Here is a 21,533-nt window from a genome sequence, read left to right as displayed (position 1 = left end):
ACAACAATAAAAGCTTGTGTCAAATATGACATTTAAAAAAAACTTGGGTAAAAACTCATAGTGAAGCTACAACGCCTAGTCACAAAATAATTGCATGTTTAATTGATAATCATCAAAGAAGGTGTAAACCGGTGGGACAAGTTTCGCTGAGCAATATCCTCCAACGCTGGTATCACTCCGGAAATGCAAGGCCGACCAGCTGACGACACAAACTTCGTTTGTTACTTGCTTTCGTTTTAGAATTGTGATGTAAGACGTACATTATCACATCTCTTTGGAGCCAACAGTTACTCCAAGGTCACGTGTTTAGATTGACGGCTGAATTTCTAATGAAGGAATCAACATACCTAGGTATATTGACAGGTGAAAAAATTCAAATTTTTAGCTCTTGATGACAATTACAATCTGTGTCAAAACAATGATGCCTCATTCGATGTTTTCTTTTAGCTTCCATATACCAGCATGGAAGCATTTCAAAATTTTGATATTGAAATTATGATTTCACAGAGGTTCCAAATTCTATTACGAGTAGGGTTGTTGTTGTTATTGTTGATGTAGGGTTTGTTGATAAATGAAAAATAATAATAATTGAGTATGTATCACTTTATATTTCGTATGTATACGCAAACATTATTTACATTTTGAACACATCGTAGTCGTTGGGTTTAAGTTGAATAATATTAAAGATTTCCTCTTTTACCAGCCAGAAAGAGAGCGCACCACTTCACCGCCCGTTACCAAGCGACTTGAAAGGGTATTAGGTAGAAGAGTTTGTCTCCCAACCAAAGCAGAGCCAGGGAGAAGAGCCTGTCCTCCTAGGACAGTCGTGCCTGTTAACAGAGGTGCGGATAGAGTCCGTGTAGCTTGCAAATCTTGACCTATAGTATAACCACCAGTAACTAATGGAGCGGACGCAGCGTATACTTGAGGAGTTAAAGTGCGAGTTACAAGAGGAGCAGTAACAACTGATGGGGTGGCAACCGTGCGAGTTAATAAAGGTGCATTATAAACAGAAGGGGCAGTTAAAGCGCCAGAAGTAACTAAAGGAGCACCAGTTAAGACAGGTCTAGCTAAAGTGCGTGAGCTAAGAAGATTGGAACCAACAATGGTACGTCCATCGAGTAAATTAGCACCAGTTAAAACTGGGGCTGCGTAGTTACGTGTAACAAGCGGTGCGTTAAGAACTGTTTGAGATACAAGAGGAGCTGAGGCGGCGTAGACTGGTGGGAGAACAGCACGGGAAGATACAATGCCAGTGTTCAAGACATTAGGGACAGCAGACACTAATGGAGCAGCCACAGTGCGGGCCAAAGCTGGTTTAACAACAGTACGTTCAGCCAATACTGGAGCAGCTAGACCAACTGCATCTTTCCTCACGACAGCGTTGAATCCATTGAGGTCATCAGCGGCATAGTCAACTGTTCGTCTCGTGCCGTCAGCATCTAGCAGAGAATACTGTCCTTGCACTGCACCTCCGACACGCGTCTCTGATTGACTCTTGAAGTCGCCAGTGTAAGGGTCGGCGACATCGTAGGAGAAGCTTGTCACATCATCCGAACGAGCGACAGGTTCCACAACACGCACATCAGCGTGATCCAATGGAAGCACTGAGCTGTGGGCCACCGTTGCCAAAGCGAACACGATTGCCAACTGAAATTATGCAAAAACAATTCCGATTTTTTCGAAATTTTAGAAATTTATACATACTTAAACAATTTCGCAATACTCGTACAAAAATTTCAACATTTTATTTTTAATAGATTTAGTTTTCCAATACTTTTGACACATATTACATAATATCCCTTCTTCTGACTATATTTATTTTATAGAACGCATCATGTGCACAAGGCTTGTGGCTTGCCTATTAGGACTAAATACCTACATAATTATTTATAAAGTTATTTAATAAGTAATTTATTTATGTTATCAAAATTATCTAATCTAATAATTCAATCTCATGTAAAAATACACAAACTTTCACAATCGATGTAGAAAATCACTACAAAATTATCATTTTTAATTAAATATCCATGGAAATTATATAGAAAATATTGAAAATTGTAGAAATAGAGATTTCACCTTTGCTGCCATATCTGGGCTAGTTTCCTCCCGTAGACTGACTTCTGATGGTGCGAACGGACCTTATATATGAAGTTCTAATAGCGAAGGCGTGGCTGTCAGGACTGATGCATAATGCATACAACAAATATTGTGATTGCACTCCGTTGCATTTCGCTGCACTTGTCTAAAAATTTTATGAAAGAAGGTGTAAATGTTTTACTACATCCAAATCAGTATATTAATCGGAAGGTTGTGCCTTATGAGTTTGTATACCAATCTGACTTATGTATAGTAGTTTTAATCGATCGCCACTCGTTTCCGGTGAAGGAAAAACCATCGTGAGGAAACTTGCACATAGGTGGAAATTTAGTTCACTCGTGTGTATCCGACTACCTGCCACTAGATAGCGGGGTAGGTAGTCGTAAAAGTCATGTCAGATGCCTTTAGGCAACTTGAATAAAATCTGACTCAGTGTTGATGATGATAAGTGTGTTAAATTCAATTATATGTATACTAATGCACTAGTACAATTCTTAATCTATCTAGGCGTATAGCAAAAAAAAATTACGACGACACAGAAAATTACACGTCCTGACACTGTGTAGGAATATGGTAAACATAATTAATTCGAGTTCGAATTCTTAATGTAATTTAATATAGAATTTATTACAAAATTCTTAAGAAGTAAGAAGATACTCGAAGAGTAATTTAATTATTATAATGTGTGTGTGGTCTGAGGGCCCACTTCTTCAAATTCTATGAAAACATGCTTGGGAATTAATGAACTAATGAATTAATGAAATTCCAAGAGAAATGTGAAATTTGGAATTAATAGATATATTTTTATGAGACCAAGTCTATTTCAAAATATAGGGAAGGTACGAAAATTCAAGGCCATGTTCTGAAAATATTATAATGATTCACCATAATTGTAAATGAATGGCTCGGACTGAACTTTAGACTTTAAAGAATCCCTCGTTGCTCCAAATGTCAGCCATGTTTAATTTGCTCTGGGAAAAGTAATGGCGTTCTGATGTCCTTTTTTCGTCCATTAAGATAAACTGGACAAATAATTATTTAAATATAGGTACTTATCTACATTACTTATATACAATTTACTTGATCATTATTTATCCATATACGTCGAAACCATGGCAATAAATTATCAAACGTAGTGACGAATGCGATTCTACATGCAATTTTGCAAATCAGCAAACAGGTTTTTTTGCACCTGAAAATTATTGATTGGTGCTCTAAGTGGAATCATTAGGTGCGATTATAATCGGTGCTCACATTGAATTTCGATTGTGAGTAACTGTTTAGCTCTTGAATAATATTTTGACAGACATAACGACATCGAAGTTATTATCTATATTATGATAAAATTGTAAGAAGTACTGTATGCTATGTAAGTATTGTAAGCTAGTACTGTACATAAAGAAAAAATAATAATTTCTGTATGTAGGTATGTTTGCTCGCGCGGCACTAAAATTCTACACGATGAAATTGGATGTGGTTTTCACAGTCGTATAGCGGATATTGTTGTATAGGTTACATCGCGATACGTTACTTACGACCTGAGATATTGATAATAAGTTATGGGCGGACGGTAAAAGCTGGTGTTAATTAATGTAAGGTTATTGGTTCGACCTAACGTAAACCATAGTGTAAACCACCTAAAACTGGTTACTGGACCTATTACAGGATGAGTTATAAACATTTCTCAATTAATCTGGCGCCTATAATGAGCACGTTCAGGTAAAGCATGTCTATCCATATAATTCATAGGTAAATTCGCCGTTATTACGACCACATAGGGACCAATACAACGCAATATGATGTACACACTGTATTTAGGTACTTATTCATGAAGATAAATAATGTAAGATATGTATTTATCGCTCCATATTTTCCAAGGTGAATCACTTATTAGAATTTTACTTTGTTACTATAATTAAAATTTCATATGTTCCAAAACGTTATATTTATTTAGTGCTAGCTGCGCGCAACCAATCCCAAGATATCGATAACATGGACGTGTGGACACAAGAAATATACGTGGGCGAAGCTGCGGGCAAATGTTAGTATATAATAATAAATAAAACATTATCTGTGCATCTGTAGGCTACAATGCCAAAAATAGTGTGGTTTCAAGTGGTGGTGGTCCAGTGATCGAACGATCCCAGGTTCGAATCCTACTCGTGCAACATAAGTTTGTAAACTAATATGATTAGTGTATACTGACAAATCACATAGATTGAGCTAGCTCCAAAGTAAGTTCGTGACTTGTGTTATGGGATACTCAACGATACTATATTTTATAAACAAATACATATAAAGATAAACATCCAAGATCAATCAGAAAAAGATCATTTTCCATCATGACCCGAACGGGGATCGAACCCGGGACCTTTCGGTTCAGAGGCAAATAATTTTCAATACGACCATTTGAAGGAAAACGTCGTTAGGAAATCTGCGCACGGGTAATATCTATATGCATTTGTCTATAACTGTCACTAGAAGGCAATATCTAAAGTCATGTTTGATGCTTTGAGGCGACTAGAAAAAATATTTACAGCATTGTTTGCAATTGCAATAACTAAAAAGCATACTCGATAAGAAAAATTGCCTAAATTTTCAGTGTATCGCGAAAAACGTGACTCCCATTTTATCGTGTTGATGGGCGCTGTTCATCAACCTGTTTTCCTTCCAGTTTTCAACCAGTTTTCCTGGTAATATGCATGTCTACGAGCGGATTAGCGTAATGGCAGGGCCCTAATGTTTGTCACATTATGCGCCCTTGTCGACAGGGCACAAAGGTGACCTTTTGGAAGTGTGTAGTATGTGTGTATATCTAAGTGACTGCATAAATTAAAAAAAACGGGATGCACTCCGGGAGTGCCGGCAGAAGTGAAAACTTGAATATTACCGTGCATTTTTGAAGTCTGACGCGAGTTTTAACGTTTTTTCCCCATCACAAAAAATACCTACATAACGACGACGCTAAAGAAGTTTTCACTTCAAAAATTACTTTCTTACAATGTGAAGGAATATGTGATAGCATAAAAAGAAATCACCCTTTTGCGTCTATCTATCCGTCTGTATGAATGCGATGAACCCAAAAACTATCGGACGGATTTTTATACAGTTTTTGCCAATAGATAGTGTGATTCCTTAGAAAGGTTTGGATGTATATAAAATATAATCACAGTATACGCGGATTTTGGTGGCTACCGTTTCTGGTTTTGTAAATTGTGACAACTTTGTCCAGTAAAAAAAAACTGCAATACTTTCATGATAAAATCCTTCACGTAGGTCTTCGCTAATAAAGGTGGGTTGCACCGTCAATTTTGAAGTTAACTTTAACGTGCGCAGGAAAACGCGAAGTACGCCATTTTGTCTAAACGTCAACGTCAAATTTGACAGTGCCACTTAAACTAAAAAATGTTTATTTTTTTATCTATGGAAATTGCGAATATGTGATGTTGGTAATGTAGCTCTAAAGTTTGGGTTCGTGGAGCCTTAGTGCGATTCGTGCTCAGAACGGAATTCCTCTTTTGTAAGTTAATTTAGTTGTAAAGTAACTAAAGTAATTGCGAAGTGGATATAGTTATTGGCAATCGGGACATAACATACACAATTTATATACAAAACAGTTTTGTCTAAAACGGCTTGAGTGGTACTAAAGCTGTTAAGCTGTTTAAATATCAAAAGCAATGTGTGGGAATGATTATTGGGTGCTGTACTGCTAGATAAATATATACACTATCGCCGAATAATTCGCCGAGTCGTGGCGATTACCGAGGACATTTTTAGTGCTGAACGAATGTTTAAGTTTTTATTGAACTTGCAATGTACTCGTGTGTTTGTATGAAGGTTAGACTGGAAATTAAAACTAAAAATAAGCATGATTTGATACTCATACATACATTCCGAGTTAAATAAAAGCTCGTAAAATAGTGCAGCTATAATAATTTCGCATCGACTATCGGCTCCCTACGAAGAAACTTCTCGGCGAATTACTGTACGGGCAAGATTTTTTGTTATATGTGGAATCCAATAAGATTTCTCTGACAACAATAAAAGATTCTTCAAAAACAACTTATTGAAAAAAAATAATTACTAATTGTAGGTAGACCATAAAACAACAAAATATATGACGAATAGATAATTAGTTACTCATATAAATAGATTAACGCCCACTGTAACGTACTAAATTATAAGTTACTTATTCTTAAATGGTAAAGTTCAATAAACAGACAAGTGGAATTTTTTTTAAAGCATTGTAAAGGATAGATTATGGCATAAATACACGTAAGTGTTTCCTGCGTAACTAGTTTAAGCGAAAAGTGGCACAATTAAACATTAGTACAAGATTATTTGGCATACTTGAATAAATTTATGTTTAATATGCCCTTCAAAACGCCCAGATCTTTGTCCTTCAAATTATAATATAAATTAATTAATTATTAATTTATAAAATAATGAAATCTTATGAATCATAAAATTTCAACCCGTGCTTCGGAGGTACGTAAAGCCGTTGGTATCGGCCGTTAAAACCCGCCAATCCGCAATGGGCCCGCGTGGTAGGTCATGGCCCAAATTCTTTATACATACATAAGGGAGGCCAGTGCCCCAGTAGTGGGAACGTTTAAATGGCTGTTGGTGATGACGTGTCTGATGAATCGTATAAAATTTAGCTTGATGTTATCAAAGATAGTACGCGTGCCATAGTCTGATAAATAGTTTATGAAGCAGAGGAAATATGTAAAAAAGTGGACCCTGTGCTTCGATGCTATATAGCTGGGAAGGAGCCGCGAAAACACTGCGACGAGAGTTTTTTTTAAATAAAACGGGAACAGTAATATTTCCGGGATGGAATCTATCCTATGTCCTTTTCCGTCCTTCAAACTATATGACGTACTTATGCAAAATTTTAAGAACATTGGTTGAGTAAGTAGATAAAGCGTGAAGAACAAACAAACAAACTTACTTTCGCATTTATAATATTAGTTTTGTTGGGATTTGGATGAGGTCTTAAGAAATAAGTTTTATGTCAAAAATATTTGTTTATTTTTTTTGTGGTAATTCTACCATTTACATTTGGCTTCAAAATTATTAACAATGACACGATGAAAACAACAATGAATATATTTTTTACAAATAAAAACAAAATAATAATAAAGCAGAATATAAAATTAAACGAAAAACAAACTAAAACGAATACAAAAGCATGTCACGTAAGGTCCAAATTCGTAATGATCAGCTTGAGGTCACACCTTTATTAATTTGTTCTTTACCACACGCCACCCAGTCCAGCGCCGTAACTTAGACCGCCATAGCCGGCCAATCCCAGGCCGCCGTATCCCAGGGCGCCAGCGCCAGCTAGCCCGACAAGTCCTGCTCCATATCCAAGACCAGCATAGCCCAAACCACCATATGCTCCACGGGGACTGACGTAAGAATTCGAGTTAGCATAGCTGACGGCTCCACCATACCCTAACGGACTAGCATGAGCCAACCCAGCTCCGTAACCCAAACCAGCATAGCCTAATCCAGCTCCATAACCCAAACCCCTGACCCCCAGAGAAGCCGGATGAGCAGCCACTCCATCTTTCCTCACGACAGCATTGAATCCACTGACTGGGTCTGCAGCATAATCAACTGTCCTCTTCGTGCCGTCGGACTCCAATAGGGAGTATTGTCCTACCACGTGCCCTCCTACTCTTCTTTCGTGTTGGTCTTTGACGTCGCCGGTGTAGGGGTCATTAACCCCGTAGGAGAAGCTGTAGTTGTCGCCGCTTGCGCTGACTGCTACGGCAACGAGAGCTAGGATTGCGAGCTGGAAATAGTAACACAATTGTGTTAGATTATAAAAAGGAAAATAAAATCAAAATATAAATTAATTTGATTATTATTGAATATAAAATAAATTATTTTGATATATAGCATTTAGGTACCAATGTAAAATTAAATGAATATACACAACTGAATCTTCAAAATATGATTAAAATTATTTATAAATTATTATCTGTTCGTCCAATCAATTCAAAATTAATCCATTAAATTGATAAATGAGTATTATCAAATTACCTCAGAGGAGGTGGCAAATGCTAACAGAAAGTCAGCTAAATCTCCCAATATATTAAACCATATTCGTAGTTATTAAAATATGTATTTCCTCTAGTCTATTTACATCATAAAAAGCCTTTCAAAGTCCCAGATACAAAGGCATTCAAGCAATAAATATCAAATAAAGCCAATACAGTGCCATAATTTTTTTATATGCCGATAAGAGTCTAATATCGTAAAATGTTCCATAAGGACCCTACCCCAGCGTATCAAGGCTATGACTGGTGCCAACCCTAATATTTGGGACAAGGCTAAAAGGGGATAATGGGTAATAAGAATGTTGGAAGGAGATAGTGCGAGAAAAATCAGCTTCAGAAATGAAAAGTAACAAAGAAATAGTAAATATTGTAAGTTTCTATGATAATGCAAAATGAAATGCTTATAGAGTTTTTAAAACTAAAAGTCCTGTAGTTGTACACAAATTATGTGTCAAAATTCATATTCCAAATTCTTTATTCAAATTTAGTATGATATAATATACTATGTGTGTACGAGAAACATGAAAATATAATGAGATCCATATTTATATCCATATTGATTTAATTTGGACTATTTACACAATGAATTTTTCAGATTAATGGTTGATAAAATGTATTGATATGATTCAGGTGCAAAGTATTAAAATAGTAAATCGTATTAAAAGGGTCTTAAGAATAAACAATAACTTTACACATGGCTTAATAATTTAGTTTTAATTGAGATGTATCCACACAAATAAACAATAGATTTAATTTTTTAGTTCTCGAATCGGATAAGTAAATTTTAATTTTCGAAGAGCTAATGTAAGCAATGCACTAATTAAAATTCCACAAAAATTACCTTAGAGAACATTATGTTTGCTGGTTGGTGCACAAGTGATGTACGATGTGTATGTTACCAGGCTATATATATGTGTGTTCTAACCAAAATTTACATGATAATGAAATTGCTGCAGGAAATCTTGAAGATCGCTTATCGACCACTACTGAAATTCCAATTTCTCGACAATCGAAAAATTATGCAAATTTTCAGCGAATTTAGGCTTTGTTAAAAAGCTAGTTTCAGTTTTGTCATAAAAATTCGGAAGCGGTTGTGGCCCAATGGACCTGACCATTGATCAATGGAACTGACCTGTGATCGAAACGTCCCAGGTACGAATACTAGGTACTAGTGCCACATGAGTTTGTATACCAATTTGACTCATCATTTATATTTATTTATAGTTTTCATAGACTACTACTCTGGTGAAGGAAAATATCGTGAGGAAACTGGTTGACAATTAAGTTCATTTATGTGTATGCCACTGCTTGACACGTTTACGTCGGTAGCCTTGTTGCCATGTTTGTTTTTTTTTGTCATTGATCAACAATTTTAAATTGTAGTTTTATTGTTAGAGGAAATGCTAGGATTTTTAATTTATGAAACTAATAAATAGCTATGGGAAGAAAAAAAATGTTTAAAATTAATCTGTTTTAAATTTGGTTATTCATATACACATCATCGTCATCATCTCATATATGAGCGAGGCTCTTGTCGGTGGAGTTCCTTCTATTGCTCTCTCTCCAAATATAGCTAATTCTTTTTTTTTTATTTACCCGGAGTGAATATGTCTCTATTGGTATTATTGGCCCCTTCTCCCTTCTACTTGTATATACACAACAAAACAGATATTTTTCACACATTGAACGCACATCGAACGCATATTGAGCGAATATCTCTCTATAATAATATACCAAAAAAGTTTGGGTCAAAGATGACATTTTTGCAATAAACTTTATATTTTGCAGATTGACAAGGTTTTCTTCAATAATTATAAGCTAGTTATCACTTGTTAGGTAGTTTATTTTTAAATTATATTGATTTTAATTTTTTACTATTCTTTATTTTAGCTAAATACGCCTATAAATATTTATTTCATTGTTTGAAATAGGATTTCCTGAGCTTATTCGTTAATCACATTCCTAAAAAATTGCATTCCACCACATTCTAGAGAGCATACTTTAGCTTTAGTGTAAAGGTTACGAAAATGATTATTCATGGATATAAAGAAGACATTAAGAAATACTACTAATTATAATAAATGCAAAAGTTTGTGAGGGTGTATGTGTGTATGTTTGTTAGTCTTTCACGCAAAATGTACTGGACGGTATGTTATGAAATTTGGTACACGGGTAGAATATAACCTGGAATAACACATAGGGTACTTTTTATCCCGAAATTCCCACGGGTGCGAAGCTTCGGGGCGCAGCTAGTATACTATACGTGGTGTACGACAATACGTTGAAAATATAATATGCAAAGTAATTTCATGCTACGATAATTGCAGTCCTAATAAGTACACTTAAGAACAATTAATTAATTAAAGAAAATTCATTACACATACATAATAACCTATCTGATTTGCTTAAGTCCGAATGTCTTATTTCTGTTTTCGACTAATAGCTAAAATTCAGTACATTTAAACAACGATTTTGTTTCTGCTTCCAGGGCAATGAACGAATTAAAATGGTAGGTTTACAAGCAAAATCATGGTACAATTATAAACACGGCTCTGCGCCCACGCATCTCACCAAAATAGGTGCACCATTTTGTTTCTTCGTTACTCGTTTATCGGCGAGAGATATCCACATTGTTTCATGTACATCAGCCATAAGTCTCGTGTCGTGACACCACGTAGGCCACACCCTGGCTGTATAGATGTTATCCACTTCTCTTGGACCTGAAACTAGTTATGTGACACTTATAACAGTGTAACACTAATAGTTTTGGCGTGTAGTTTTTCCCTATAATAGGCTGGTGTAATGGTTAAAATGCCCGCTTGTTGATCGAAACGTCCCGAAGTTCGAATCCTGCCACATGAGTTTGTATACCGATCTAAATCATGTATATTTTTCGTATAGACCATCACCTGGTTTTGAGAAAAGGAAAACATCGTGAGGAAACGTGCACACTGGTTGATGCAATTTTTGTGTGAAATGGAGAAGGCAACGGCAAACCACTCCACTCCTAGTGTTGTTGCGTGTGTTTCATTCCACCGTAATGACCTATCTCAAAACGAAATTTTATAAAAATTGGCTCCGCCATTTGTGCTTCAAGAGGAAACAAACATACTCACAGACTTTCGCTTATAATATTAGTGGGATGGTATGGTATTTTAGCTGTATATACGGACAAATTATAGTGTATGCATATGATACCTATAGTGTTGATGTGTGATCGGTGATTGCTCCATTTCTAATATGGCGTGTTAAGTAAGTAGAGTATGTGAGACATATGGTTTGATTCATGGTGAAACCACGCGGAAGTATTTTTATATTTCTCGGTTTAAATCATTACAACTACTAACGATTAGTTAATTGTACTTTTATTTATTTAATCGTACGGCGTATCATAAATATAACAACAATTTACTTTATTTATATTCTTAATATGATATCTTCCATCCAATTTATCGATGTTCAATATTATTGTGTATTTATCGCAGAAACGTTTTGCGAAATATGTTCGTGTAAATAAATAAAGAATTAACTTCTAACATACTTAAAAAATCCAACTTGACACTAAAATGAATTAATTTTCAATGAACATGTGAACAAAATATTATATTATGTGACGTTTCACGGGTACCTAAAAAGGTTCCTAATGGTCGATATAAGATATAAGTAATATTTCTCTGTTACCCGCTATGTATTTATTTATTATGTTTTATCGAAAATAAAAACACACACTAAAAATCCGTCCGTCTTTACATATAATTCTCCACATAAACTCCATATAATTATTACGATCAACCTCAACTTTGACTACTTGACTTAGTAATGCGCTACGCATATTTAGACGATTTAATTTTAATTACATTGCAACATTATTGGATTTTGCGGACAATGATTTCGAGTTGGCCCCCAAATCTAACAGTCGAGTGCGCCCTGGCTGTATAAATAGTAAATGTGGGGTTGAAGAAGCAACCAGTAACCGTTTGGAATACAAGAACAATGGCAGCTAAGGTAATTTGACTTTAATAAACATTAATTGAATTAGCAATAACATTTATATTATTATAAATATTTTCTTTTTCTTTTTTGTTGATGGAATTTGAAACTATCTTGGTAACTTTTATTTTTATTTACCGATTATTTTTTGTCTAGATACTTTTAACGAAGACCATCTGTTGTTATGCATAATTCAAAAATACAAAAGATGCAGAAACAAACAATATCCATTATTATCCATACTACCTAGGTATACTAATATTATAAAGAGAAAATATTGTCTGTAATGAATAAACTCATACTGATTTAGATGAAATTTGGCACAGAGATAGAAGAAACTTTCAGGAGTAACAAAGACTACTTATGTTTTTTATGGTTTTACCCATGAAAAATTACAATTTTTAATGAAAATTTATTCTCATTTTTACAGTTTTTCGCCCTTGCCCTCCTGGTAGCTACAGCTCAGGCCAGCCAGGACTACTCCAGCTTCTCCTACGGCGTCCGAGACCCCCACACTGGCGACGTCAAGGATCAGCATGAAAAACGCGTCGGCGACAGCGTTGTCGGACAGTACTCCTTACTGGAGTCTGACGGCACGAAGCGAGTGGTTGACTACGCCGCGCATCCCCACACTGGTTTCAATGCGGTCGTGCGCAAAGAGCCCGGAGTTTCGGTCCACCCTGTCAGTCCTGTGGTTAACGCGTACGCTGGCCACGGATACTCTGCGGCATACCCCGCCATTGGTTACGCCAGCACTGTCGCTCATGGCGCGTACGCCGCTCCCGTTTCGTACGCTCCCGCTGTCGCTCCCGTGGCCGCATACGGTGGATACGGACTAGGTGGATTGGGAGCCTATGGCACGGGATTGGGCGCTTACAGCACACTCGCAGGATTGGGAGCTTATGGCGGTGCGTATGGCGGAGCGTATGGCGCGTACGGTGCCCGTGGTTACGGTGGACTCTACGGCGGACTCGGCTATGGCGCTTGGTGATTTTCCCATTTTTATCCACTCGTTTGTATCTAATGACTGTGGTTTAAGCAAATAAATTTTATTTGTAAATAATTATGCCTGTGTATCAATAACCTAAATTTGCATTTTCAAGTCTGATTTAGTCTTATAATATAATATTATCTTTGACTATCAGAAATTACAAGTCTGACAAGACTAAGAGCAAAATGATCATGTATTTGAAAATATCACTTCACACACAATAAGACTATCTTTATATGGTCTTTGAGGTAATCCATGCATTACACGAAAACAAATAATCAATTATACTCTTTGAAATACATTCGACGTAGATTTATGATTGTTACATAAAAAATTAGAATGACATTATCGACATAGGTACCTAATACTATTAAACATTTTAGGCAATTAGGCAATTATTGTCTTGTATAAGTTATATTAGTTAAGGTAGTTAATAATCGTATAGCATAAATAGTTAAGTAGGCATTTTATAACAAAGACGTCGATAGACACGCGGAAATGAGTGTTGCCCAAACTTGACCTTACGTTTACTACTGTTACATGCATCTGGTTTTTTGTAAGTACGCAATTAGACGCGCCTTAATTACGCATTTAAAAATACACTAATTCATATCAAAAACAAAATAAAATAGATGGTACATTCGACAATGACAAAGATGTGGTACCTAATTGTATATTGTACCTGACTATTACCCGTTGCATTATGGCCGCTGTAAAAAGTATTTTATAGATGTTTTAGTTGATAACAGATATATGTATACATACCAATCTATTGCTTTGTCTAACTTGGAAAAAATAGTGGGACGAAATGGGTGGGACCACGAGTCAAAAATCGAACAAACATATGGAATAGGAAAATTGGATCTAAATGGAAACGTGTATTATACGGTATTATTTTCATTCGACATCATATTTCGTATTCGTTTGTTTTTTTACTTTTTATGATCATGTAGATATATACTGGTTCAACTGATCAAATATATTGGAATGGTAATAGAAATATTGAAAAAAGAAATACATAAATGGTATATATTTTTTTATTATATTTTACAAAATCACAGCATATTCTTTATTCCCGTGCGGGTCATAATTTACTATATAGCATCTAAAACTTAGTACAGCTTGGAGTATCCCAAGTGGGAGCCGAGGAGTCCGTGTCCGTAAGCACCGTAGGCGAGGGGAGCGGAGTAGGCGAGGGGGGCGGCGCGGGCTGCATAAGACAGGGGAGCTACGCCTTGGGAAGCGTACGCCAAGGGAGCGGCGTGCGCTCCATAGGCGAGGCCGGCGCCGTACGCGAGAGGAGCACCCTGTCCGTACGCAAGAGGAGCGACTGCGCCGTGCGCGCCATACGCTACGGGAGCAGCCAGGACGGGAGCGGCATGCGCTACGGGAGCGGCCAGGACGGGAGCGGCATGCGCTACGGGAGCGGCCAGGACGGGGGCGGCTACGAGCGCGGGATCTTTGCGCACGACGGCGTTGAATCCAGAGTGGGCATCGGCAGCGTAGTCAACAGTACGCTTTGTGCCATCAGAATCTAAAAGAGAGTATTGGCCGACTACGCTGTCACCAACGCGGGTCTCATGCTGGCTCTTCACGTCCCCAGTGTGGGGGTCGTGGACTCCGTATGAGAAGCTGGTGTAGTCGTGGCCGGCGCTAGCCTGCGCGGCCGCCACCAGGCAAGCAACAACGAAGAACTGAAAAGAGTAAATGTTGTGGCTTAGATTATGTTTTATTTATTAGTTTCTCCACGGAACTCGGCTCATGTATGTATTTCGGAGTAATACCTAGTGCTTTTTTATTTGTTGAAAAAGTATCGATTGAGATGAAGTTAAGTTTTAGCCGTGTCTCAATTGCTTTTAGTAATAGATCTTTTTGAGTGTAAATAATAATTGCTATTAAAAACCATAGCGATACAATGTTGATTCACGTTAACAGAATCAACACACAGCAGACGTTAGTTACTTTGAACATAATAAATAATTTTAAAATAGAATTAGGCAATTAATTAATGGAATTACTTAAAGGAACGAATAAACTTTGGTAATTGCATTATGAAACAGGTTTGTAGAATCGAGTAGCAATCTACAAAGTCGATTTGATTACGAGTTCTATGTAAATTTATTTTATATGGATTCGTTTTTAGTAATAAAATGTGTAGTTCATATGATATTTTTGATATTAGAATTACACTGTGTTTAATATACATCATTGCCAGTAAAATCTTTCTTTTATTTAATCGAGGGTGTTATTGCTAATACTGAAAATACAGACAATAATGGTAGGTAGTGAAATTGTGAAATTGTCGAACAAATTATTTTCAATTATTACTAATATTAAAATTTAAAGGAAATGTCCTAAGGTTGTCACATTGCCGTAAACACTTTGATTCTAAATATCTTATTTACCTACTATTAGTAAATTTTCCGATTTTTTTTACATTCATGTTTAAAACCGGCCACCGTCAATGGCTTGACGTCACCTTCCTTGGAAATACTATTGTTGCCTAGGCTATATTTCCGTTAGTTGCCTCGTATGAAATCCACGCGAGGACATAAAGTGGTCCTATTCTAGGACGGAACCACATGCCATAGACTGACTATAAATAGAAATCACCAGCACTGCACTATATCACAATTTTGGTTATTACCTTAGCTGCCATTTTGATACGTTAGGTTGGTTTGCACAGGGAACTGTGAATGTTTAATCCTGAATTTGCCGTTGGTTATATACTTACAGTTTGAGAGCTATTAATAGGAAGTAAAAGACAGTTTGTACGTATACTAAGGTCAGTCAAGTGGGGTTTTTAAAAGTTCACTTCTGTGGGCAACGCGGAACTAAATGACTTATTTATTAGTTTCTCCACGGAACTCGGCTCATGTATGTATTTCGGAGTAATACCTAGTGCTTTTTTATTTGTTGAAAAAGTATCGATTGAGATGAAGTTAAGTTTTAGCCGTGTCTCAATTGCTTTTAGTAATAGATCTTTTTGAGTGTAAATAATAATTGCTATTAAAAACCGTAGCGATACAATGTTGATTCACGTTAACAGAATCAACACACAGCAGACGTTAGTTACTTTGAACATAATAAATAATTTTAAAATAGAATTAGGCAATTAATTAATGGAATTACTTAAAGGAACGAATAAACTTTGGTAATTGCATTATGAAACAGGTTTGTAGAATCGAGTAGCAATCTACAAAGTCGATTTGATTACGAGTTCTATGTAAATTTATTTTATATGGATTCGTTTTTAGTAATAAAATGTGTAGTTCATATGATATTTTTGATATTAGAATTACACTGTGTTTAATATACATCATTGCCAGTAAAATCTTTCTTTTATTTAATCGAGGGTGTTATTGCTAATACTGAAAATACAGACAATAATGGTAGGTAGTGAAATTGTGAAATTGTCGAACAAATTATTTTCAATTATTACTAATATTAAAATTTAAAGGAAATGTCCTAAGGTTGTCACATTGCCGTAAACACTTTGATTCTAAATATCTTATTTACCTACTATTAGTAAATTTTCCGATTTTTTTTACATTCATGTTTAAAACCGGCCACCGTCAATGGCTTGACGTCACCTTCCTTGGAAATACTATTGTTGCCTAGGCTATATTTCCGTTAGTTGCCTCGTATGAAATCCACGCGAGGACATAAAGTGGTCCTATTCTAGGACGGAACCACATGCCATAGACTGACTATAAATAGAAATCACCAGCACTGCACTATATCACAATTTTGGTTATTACCTTAGCTGCCATTTTGATACGTTAGGTTGGTTTGCACAGGGAACTGTGAATGTTTAATCCTGAATTTGCCGTTGGTTATATACTTACAGTTTGAGAGCTATTAATAGGAAGTAAAAGACAGTTTGTACGTATACTAAGGTCAGTCAAGTGGGGTTTTTAAAAGTTCACTTCTGTGGGCAACGCGGAACTAAATGACCACGCGATACTTTGTTACAGATTAAATTTTTATATCACATTTATAATTGCTTTGGTAAAATCGCATCGGGTATTCATGGAGTGATAAGAGCTGATTCAAAAAATATATACAGTAAGTTATTCGATATTTCTATGTATATAGATGAAATAATTCGACTGTGAACTAATTCTGTAATTTGATTGGACTAAGATCCTTGTATAGGTAATACACTTTGTATGTACCCAAATTGAGTTGAATAAAAAAACGATTAAGTATGTATGTATAACGCGGTACTAATTATCAGATACGTTATAAATTTTGCATAAAATCAACATTTGCAAAAATTAATACGATTCACATTAGAGTAGGCAATACACACAGGTTCTACATATGAATAAGTAATGAGTCCTTAATAAATTGTAGTGTGCTGAATATTTTTTAGTATAACTAGTACAAAATTTAAAAGCTATTTAGTATTTTAAATATATCGATCGATTGACTTTTTTAGATATTGTGATAAAATTACTTTTATAGTATTTAATACTTGGATTTTGTTGGCAGTCATAATATAATAAGGGGTAAATTTTACAAATAATATTATAAAAAAATCTGTACGCAATAATTTCAAAAACGACTGCACAGATTTTCATTGTTTTCACTAATAGATAGTGTGATTCCTGAGGAAGATTTAGGTGTACAATTTATTTTGTTTTTACCCGAGCGATGCCGGGACGGGCCGCTAGTACGTAATAAGCAAGTGATGTCTTCAGCCACAGGGGTAAAAATAAAAACAAGTAATATGACTTAGCAAAATATATTTACAGCATATTTACACCAAAATCACATAATCAAATCAGAAGTATCGGGCGTATGCGTAAGGGTAGCCGAATTTGGGGAACGCGTAGGGATACGCGAAGGGGGCGATGGTCTTGGCGATGAGGGGGGCGGGGAAAGACTTAGCAATGAAGGGGGTAGCGATGACGGCGGGGTCTTTGCGGACGACAGCGTTGAAGCCCTCAGCGCCAGCAGCGTAGTCGACAGTCCTGCGGGTGCCGTCGGACTCCAGGAGGGAGTATTGTCCGGCGACGTTGTTCCCGATGCGTGTCTCGGCCTGGTTCTTGAAGTCGCCGGTGTAGGGGTCGGCGACGTCGTACGAGAAACTGGTGACGTCAGCGGTGCTGGCGGCGGCGGTGGCCACGAGGGCGAGGATAACGGCGAACTGGAAAAATGACCAATTAATGAGTTGAAGTAAAAGCAGTTTATTTTGAAAAAAAAAAAGAAGATCGATATAGGTGAAGCCAACCTTAACATTGGAAGAGTATATTTTCAACATCGAAAGAAATATTTCCTAAAGAACTCCTAACTCAACAAAAATAGTCAAGTAAGTATATTATAAAATTAATATCTTAGGAAACCGACCAGATTCATCCATTCGCTAAGAATCACAAAAACATTCTGCGATAAATGTGGATGTGTTGATCTTTCGATAAATCCTTGACAAGAACTAGGTACATAGTAGAAGCATTTCTTTAAACACGAATATTTTAAAGAATTTACCTTCGCGAACATTTTGAGAGATGTGTGTTTGTTTGTTGCGACTTCGACGAATCCTCAAGATCTGATGCTTTCTCAGTTCTTCATTCGTCTTTTATATCTCAAGAAAATGTTCCAGTTCTACTTGTTAGTGCTTGTTTACGAAGAAATTCAGGAAATACCTAAAGGTCTAGGTCAAATTAGGCCGATGCACCGATTGGACGAGTTTCTTCGCATCCAGTTATTTTGTATCATTTTACTCAGACGTCTATAAAGTATATTTATAACTGTTCAATACTCTTTGCGTTATGTATTTGTGATGTTTAGTATATTTAATTACTTGTCGTGTCCTGTGGACTAATTGTGATGGAAATTTTAAAATTCTCGACGTACTGCTATTTAACATTCATATATCAAATAAATATTTCAAATCGGGCTTCATAACGTTTTGACGCTATTGTGACGAATTCCATTCAATTATTCCACGAAAAGTCAAATTCAAATCGTAGAAATTAGTGCATTCAAACAAACCACACATACGAACTTTTCATTGAACAATTTTTTTTCTGCTTGCTATTTATTATATAGGTAATTTTTTCCGCTTCAATCGAATCAAATAACTCCAAAGTTGATGGAGTTTCAGGAAAATTTGCCAACAAATAGTCAACTTTTTGAGTTCAGTAATAGTACATTGTCATCAATATGCATGCTAAATTTCACTACAATCGGTAATAGATAAACGGATCAAATTTTCAGACAGACAGACACCGGAGCAAATCAAATAAAATCAAAGGATCTGAAAATTACGAACGCTCATAAATTATTATTTTAAAATCAATATAAAGTCTTGGGATAAATATGGATGTCCATATTTTCCTAAACATACTTGAAACGAAAAATGTATTTCACAAAAGAGTGCCTCACAAAAATGATTGATGCATCATAATCTAATCACACTAAAAGCCTCCTGAAATATACAAGATTTATAAGATTTTCAACATATTTTTCATTTATTTAGAGTGTTTTGGACGTGTAAATGATCGATATGTAACAACAATATAATAATATGTGACATATAATATGTGACAACAATATCAATAAATGACACAACTTAGAAATAAAAATGGACAAATTATACAGACTGTATCTACACCTAGTCAAATATTTTCATCGAATAATTTATATCATTATTTCATTTCTAAAAGTTTATATGTGTGTGTAATTTTGTTATTACACACACCCAACATTTCTAATAAAAGAAAAAAGTAAAATATGTCCTGGAAAATAGAGATCATCAATAGAGAATATGAATAAAATATATCTGAAGTAAACAACTTTTATCCCAAAATTACTAGAATATCTTCAGGGCGTCTTCATTATTATATTAAATTAAACAAACGTAGCATTTGTACTGGGTTATAAATTATTCGATAAGTAAATTATAATCAAACTCCGTCTCAATATCCGTATACACATTATTTCAAATCAACGTCACATATGCATTTTAATTATTTTCTGTGTGATAAATTCTTTAAAATGAAAGACACTTAAGTCATGTTAAGTCATTTAATTCATAATTTACACGCAATACATAGATACCGCAGATTACAAAAATATTAGTCATACAACTAGAATTATTCATTATAACAATTTTCCTTCTGATATTTAATAGTGAGCCACAAGGTTAGCTGGCACGGTCGCCAATTACGTCCATTATATCATACCAGTCAGAGATATCTATTAGAAATACATTACAATCTCGAATGTTGTTAGAAAAATTTAATTACACACTTCCACTTCTAAATACAAGTCCTACAATATTACTCGCTGTAATACGTCGATGTATAACGAAGCATCAAAAATCTTTGAGTAAATAAATGCAGATACAAAAGAAGTCTGTCCGTTGTCATCGCCTCAATTATGAAGAAAGGATTAAAATATTAAAGCCAAGGATTGCGAGCGATGAGAAATGACTGGACTAAAGATGATCTAGATAACGCAGCTGGTTCGGCTGTACTTAACAGTGTAACTTCAGTAAGAGTAGGTGCTGATGACGGCCAAGGGTGATTATCAGCTTCTAAATTGATTTCTTGCGGAGTTTCGCTTGACGTTTCTTCTTTAGGATTATTATTGACTGTTGCTTGAAAACCTGTGTGATCATTAGCTCTGTATTCAACGGTTCGTGTAACTCCATCAGGTTGAACTAGTGAGTATTGTCCAACGACTGTGTCGCCTCTTCTAGCTTCTTGCTGACTTTTGATGTCTCCAGTGTGAGCGTCGTTGACTTCGTATGCAAAGTCATAGTGAGGGGTATGTTGGTTTTGGCTGTCCACGTTTAGAAGGAGTGTGACTGGTTGGTGAAGGACGGTGCAGGTCGCTAATACGATTAGGTATGATACTACAGCCAGCTGGAAAACAAATTGATTTTAATACATAAATACATCAATTAAAAATAAATATTAGAACACTGAATTTGCGCCTCGTTGGAAGGACGTAAATGTCGGCGCTACTGTAGCTGATAACAATAACGAGATCGATTTGTTGCTGATAGTTCCACGTAATGTCGTCCCTTATATTAAGTTGCGTAGGCCGATTGGCGCGGCTCATCTGTTTCTTATTAATCTAAATTAGAGTTTGATAATGTTCATACATTTTACAAAAGTGCTTAGTATAATATAAATATACATATATTCCTTGTTATTCATAAAAATTTAAAGTATACTTTATGCTTACATAAGTTTTGTCACACATTGACACAACGAGACAAAAGATACTTTGTTTTAACGTATGCTTTAACATTTTTATATAGGTACAACAGAGATTGTTGTTAAATTCTGAAAAATGTTATTTTAACAAGAATCCTATAAAATATTAAATGAGAAATTAGTTTTACTTTCGTAAAGAATTTTTAG

General features: G+C 35.6%; 5 protein-coding genes across 5 annotated transcripts; 1 reads left to right on the top strand and 4 right to left on the bottom strand.

The window, feature by feature from the left end:
* Positions 1–585: 585 nt before the first annotated feature.
* On the bottom strand, positions 586–2,208 carry LOC128673106 (cuticle protein-like). The gene is made up of 2 exons (XM_053750722.1): positions 2,080–2,208; positions 586–1,650 (listed from the first exon to the last, which is right to left on the bottom strand). Exons 1-2 carry the CDS (start codon positions 2,089–2,091, stop codon positions 697–699), a joined length of 966 nt encoding a protein of 321 aa, XP_053606697.1. The 5' UTR covers positions 2,092–2,208; the 3' UTR covers positions 586–696.
* Positions 2,209–7,204: 4,996 nt separating this feature from the next.
* On the bottom strand, positions 7,205–9,088 carry LOC128671982 (larval/pupal rigid cuticle protein 66-like). Its single transcript, XM_053748854.1, has 2 exons — positions 9,013–9,088; positions 7,205–7,903 (listed from the first exon to the last, which is right to left on the bottom strand). The coding sequence occupies exons 1-2, from the start codon at positions 9,022–9,024 to the stop codon at positions 7,358–7,360; spliced, it is 558 nt and encodes a 185-aa protein (XP_053604829.1). The 5' UTR covers positions 9,025–9,088; the 3' UTR covers positions 7,205–7,357.
* Positions 9,089–12,079: 2,991 nt separating this feature from the next.
* Positions 12,080–13,227, top strand: LOC128671977 (larval/pupal rigid cuticle protein 66-like). The gene is made up of 2 exons (XM_053748840.2): positions 12,080–12,176; positions 12,592–13,227. The coding sequence occupies exons 1-2, from the start codon at positions 12,165–12,167 to the stop codon at positions 13,150–13,152; spliced, it is 573 nt and encodes a 190-aa protein (XP_053604815.1). The 5' UTR covers positions 12,080–12,164; the 3' UTR covers positions 13,153–13,227.
* A 940-nt stretch (positions 13,228–14,167) lies between these two features.
* Positions 14,168–15,928, bottom strand: LOC128671969 (cuticle protein 21-like). Its single transcript, XM_053748828.1, has 2 exons — positions 15,800–15,928; positions 14,168–14,846 (listed from the first exon to the last, which is right to left on the bottom strand). Exons 1-2 carry the CDS (start codon positions 15,809–15,811, stop codon positions 14,265–14,267), a joined length of 594 nt encoding a protein of 197 aa, XP_053604803.1. The 5' UTR covers positions 15,812–15,928; the 3' UTR covers positions 14,168–14,264.
* A 1,958-nt stretch (positions 15,929–17,886) lies between these two features.
* On the bottom strand, positions 17,887–18,720 carry LOC128669819 (larval/pupal rigid cuticle protein 66-like). Its single transcript, XM_053744947.1, has 2 exons — positions 18,646–18,720; positions 17,887–18,307 (listed from the first exon to the last, which is right to left on the bottom strand). Exons 1-2 carry the CDS (start codon positions 18,655–18,657, stop codon positions 17,942–17,944), a joined length of 378 nt encoding a protein of 125 aa, XP_053600922.1. The 5' UTR covers positions 18,658–18,720; the 3' UTR covers positions 17,887–17,941.
* Between the last annotated feature and the right edge of the window lie 2,813 nt (positions 18,721–21,533).

Source organism: Plodia interpunctella, chromosome 1 (genome assembly GCF_027563975.2).
Source record: "Plodia interpunctella isolate USDA-ARS_2022_Savannah chromosome 1, ilPloInte3.2, whole genome shotgun sequence".
Taxonomy (NCBI): Eukaryota; Metazoa; Arthropoda; class Insecta; order Lepidoptera; family Pyralidae; genus Plodia; species Plodia interpunctella.
The sequence above is the reverse complement of the archived record's forward strand: the minus strand, read 5'-3'. Positions and strand labels throughout refer to the sequence as shown.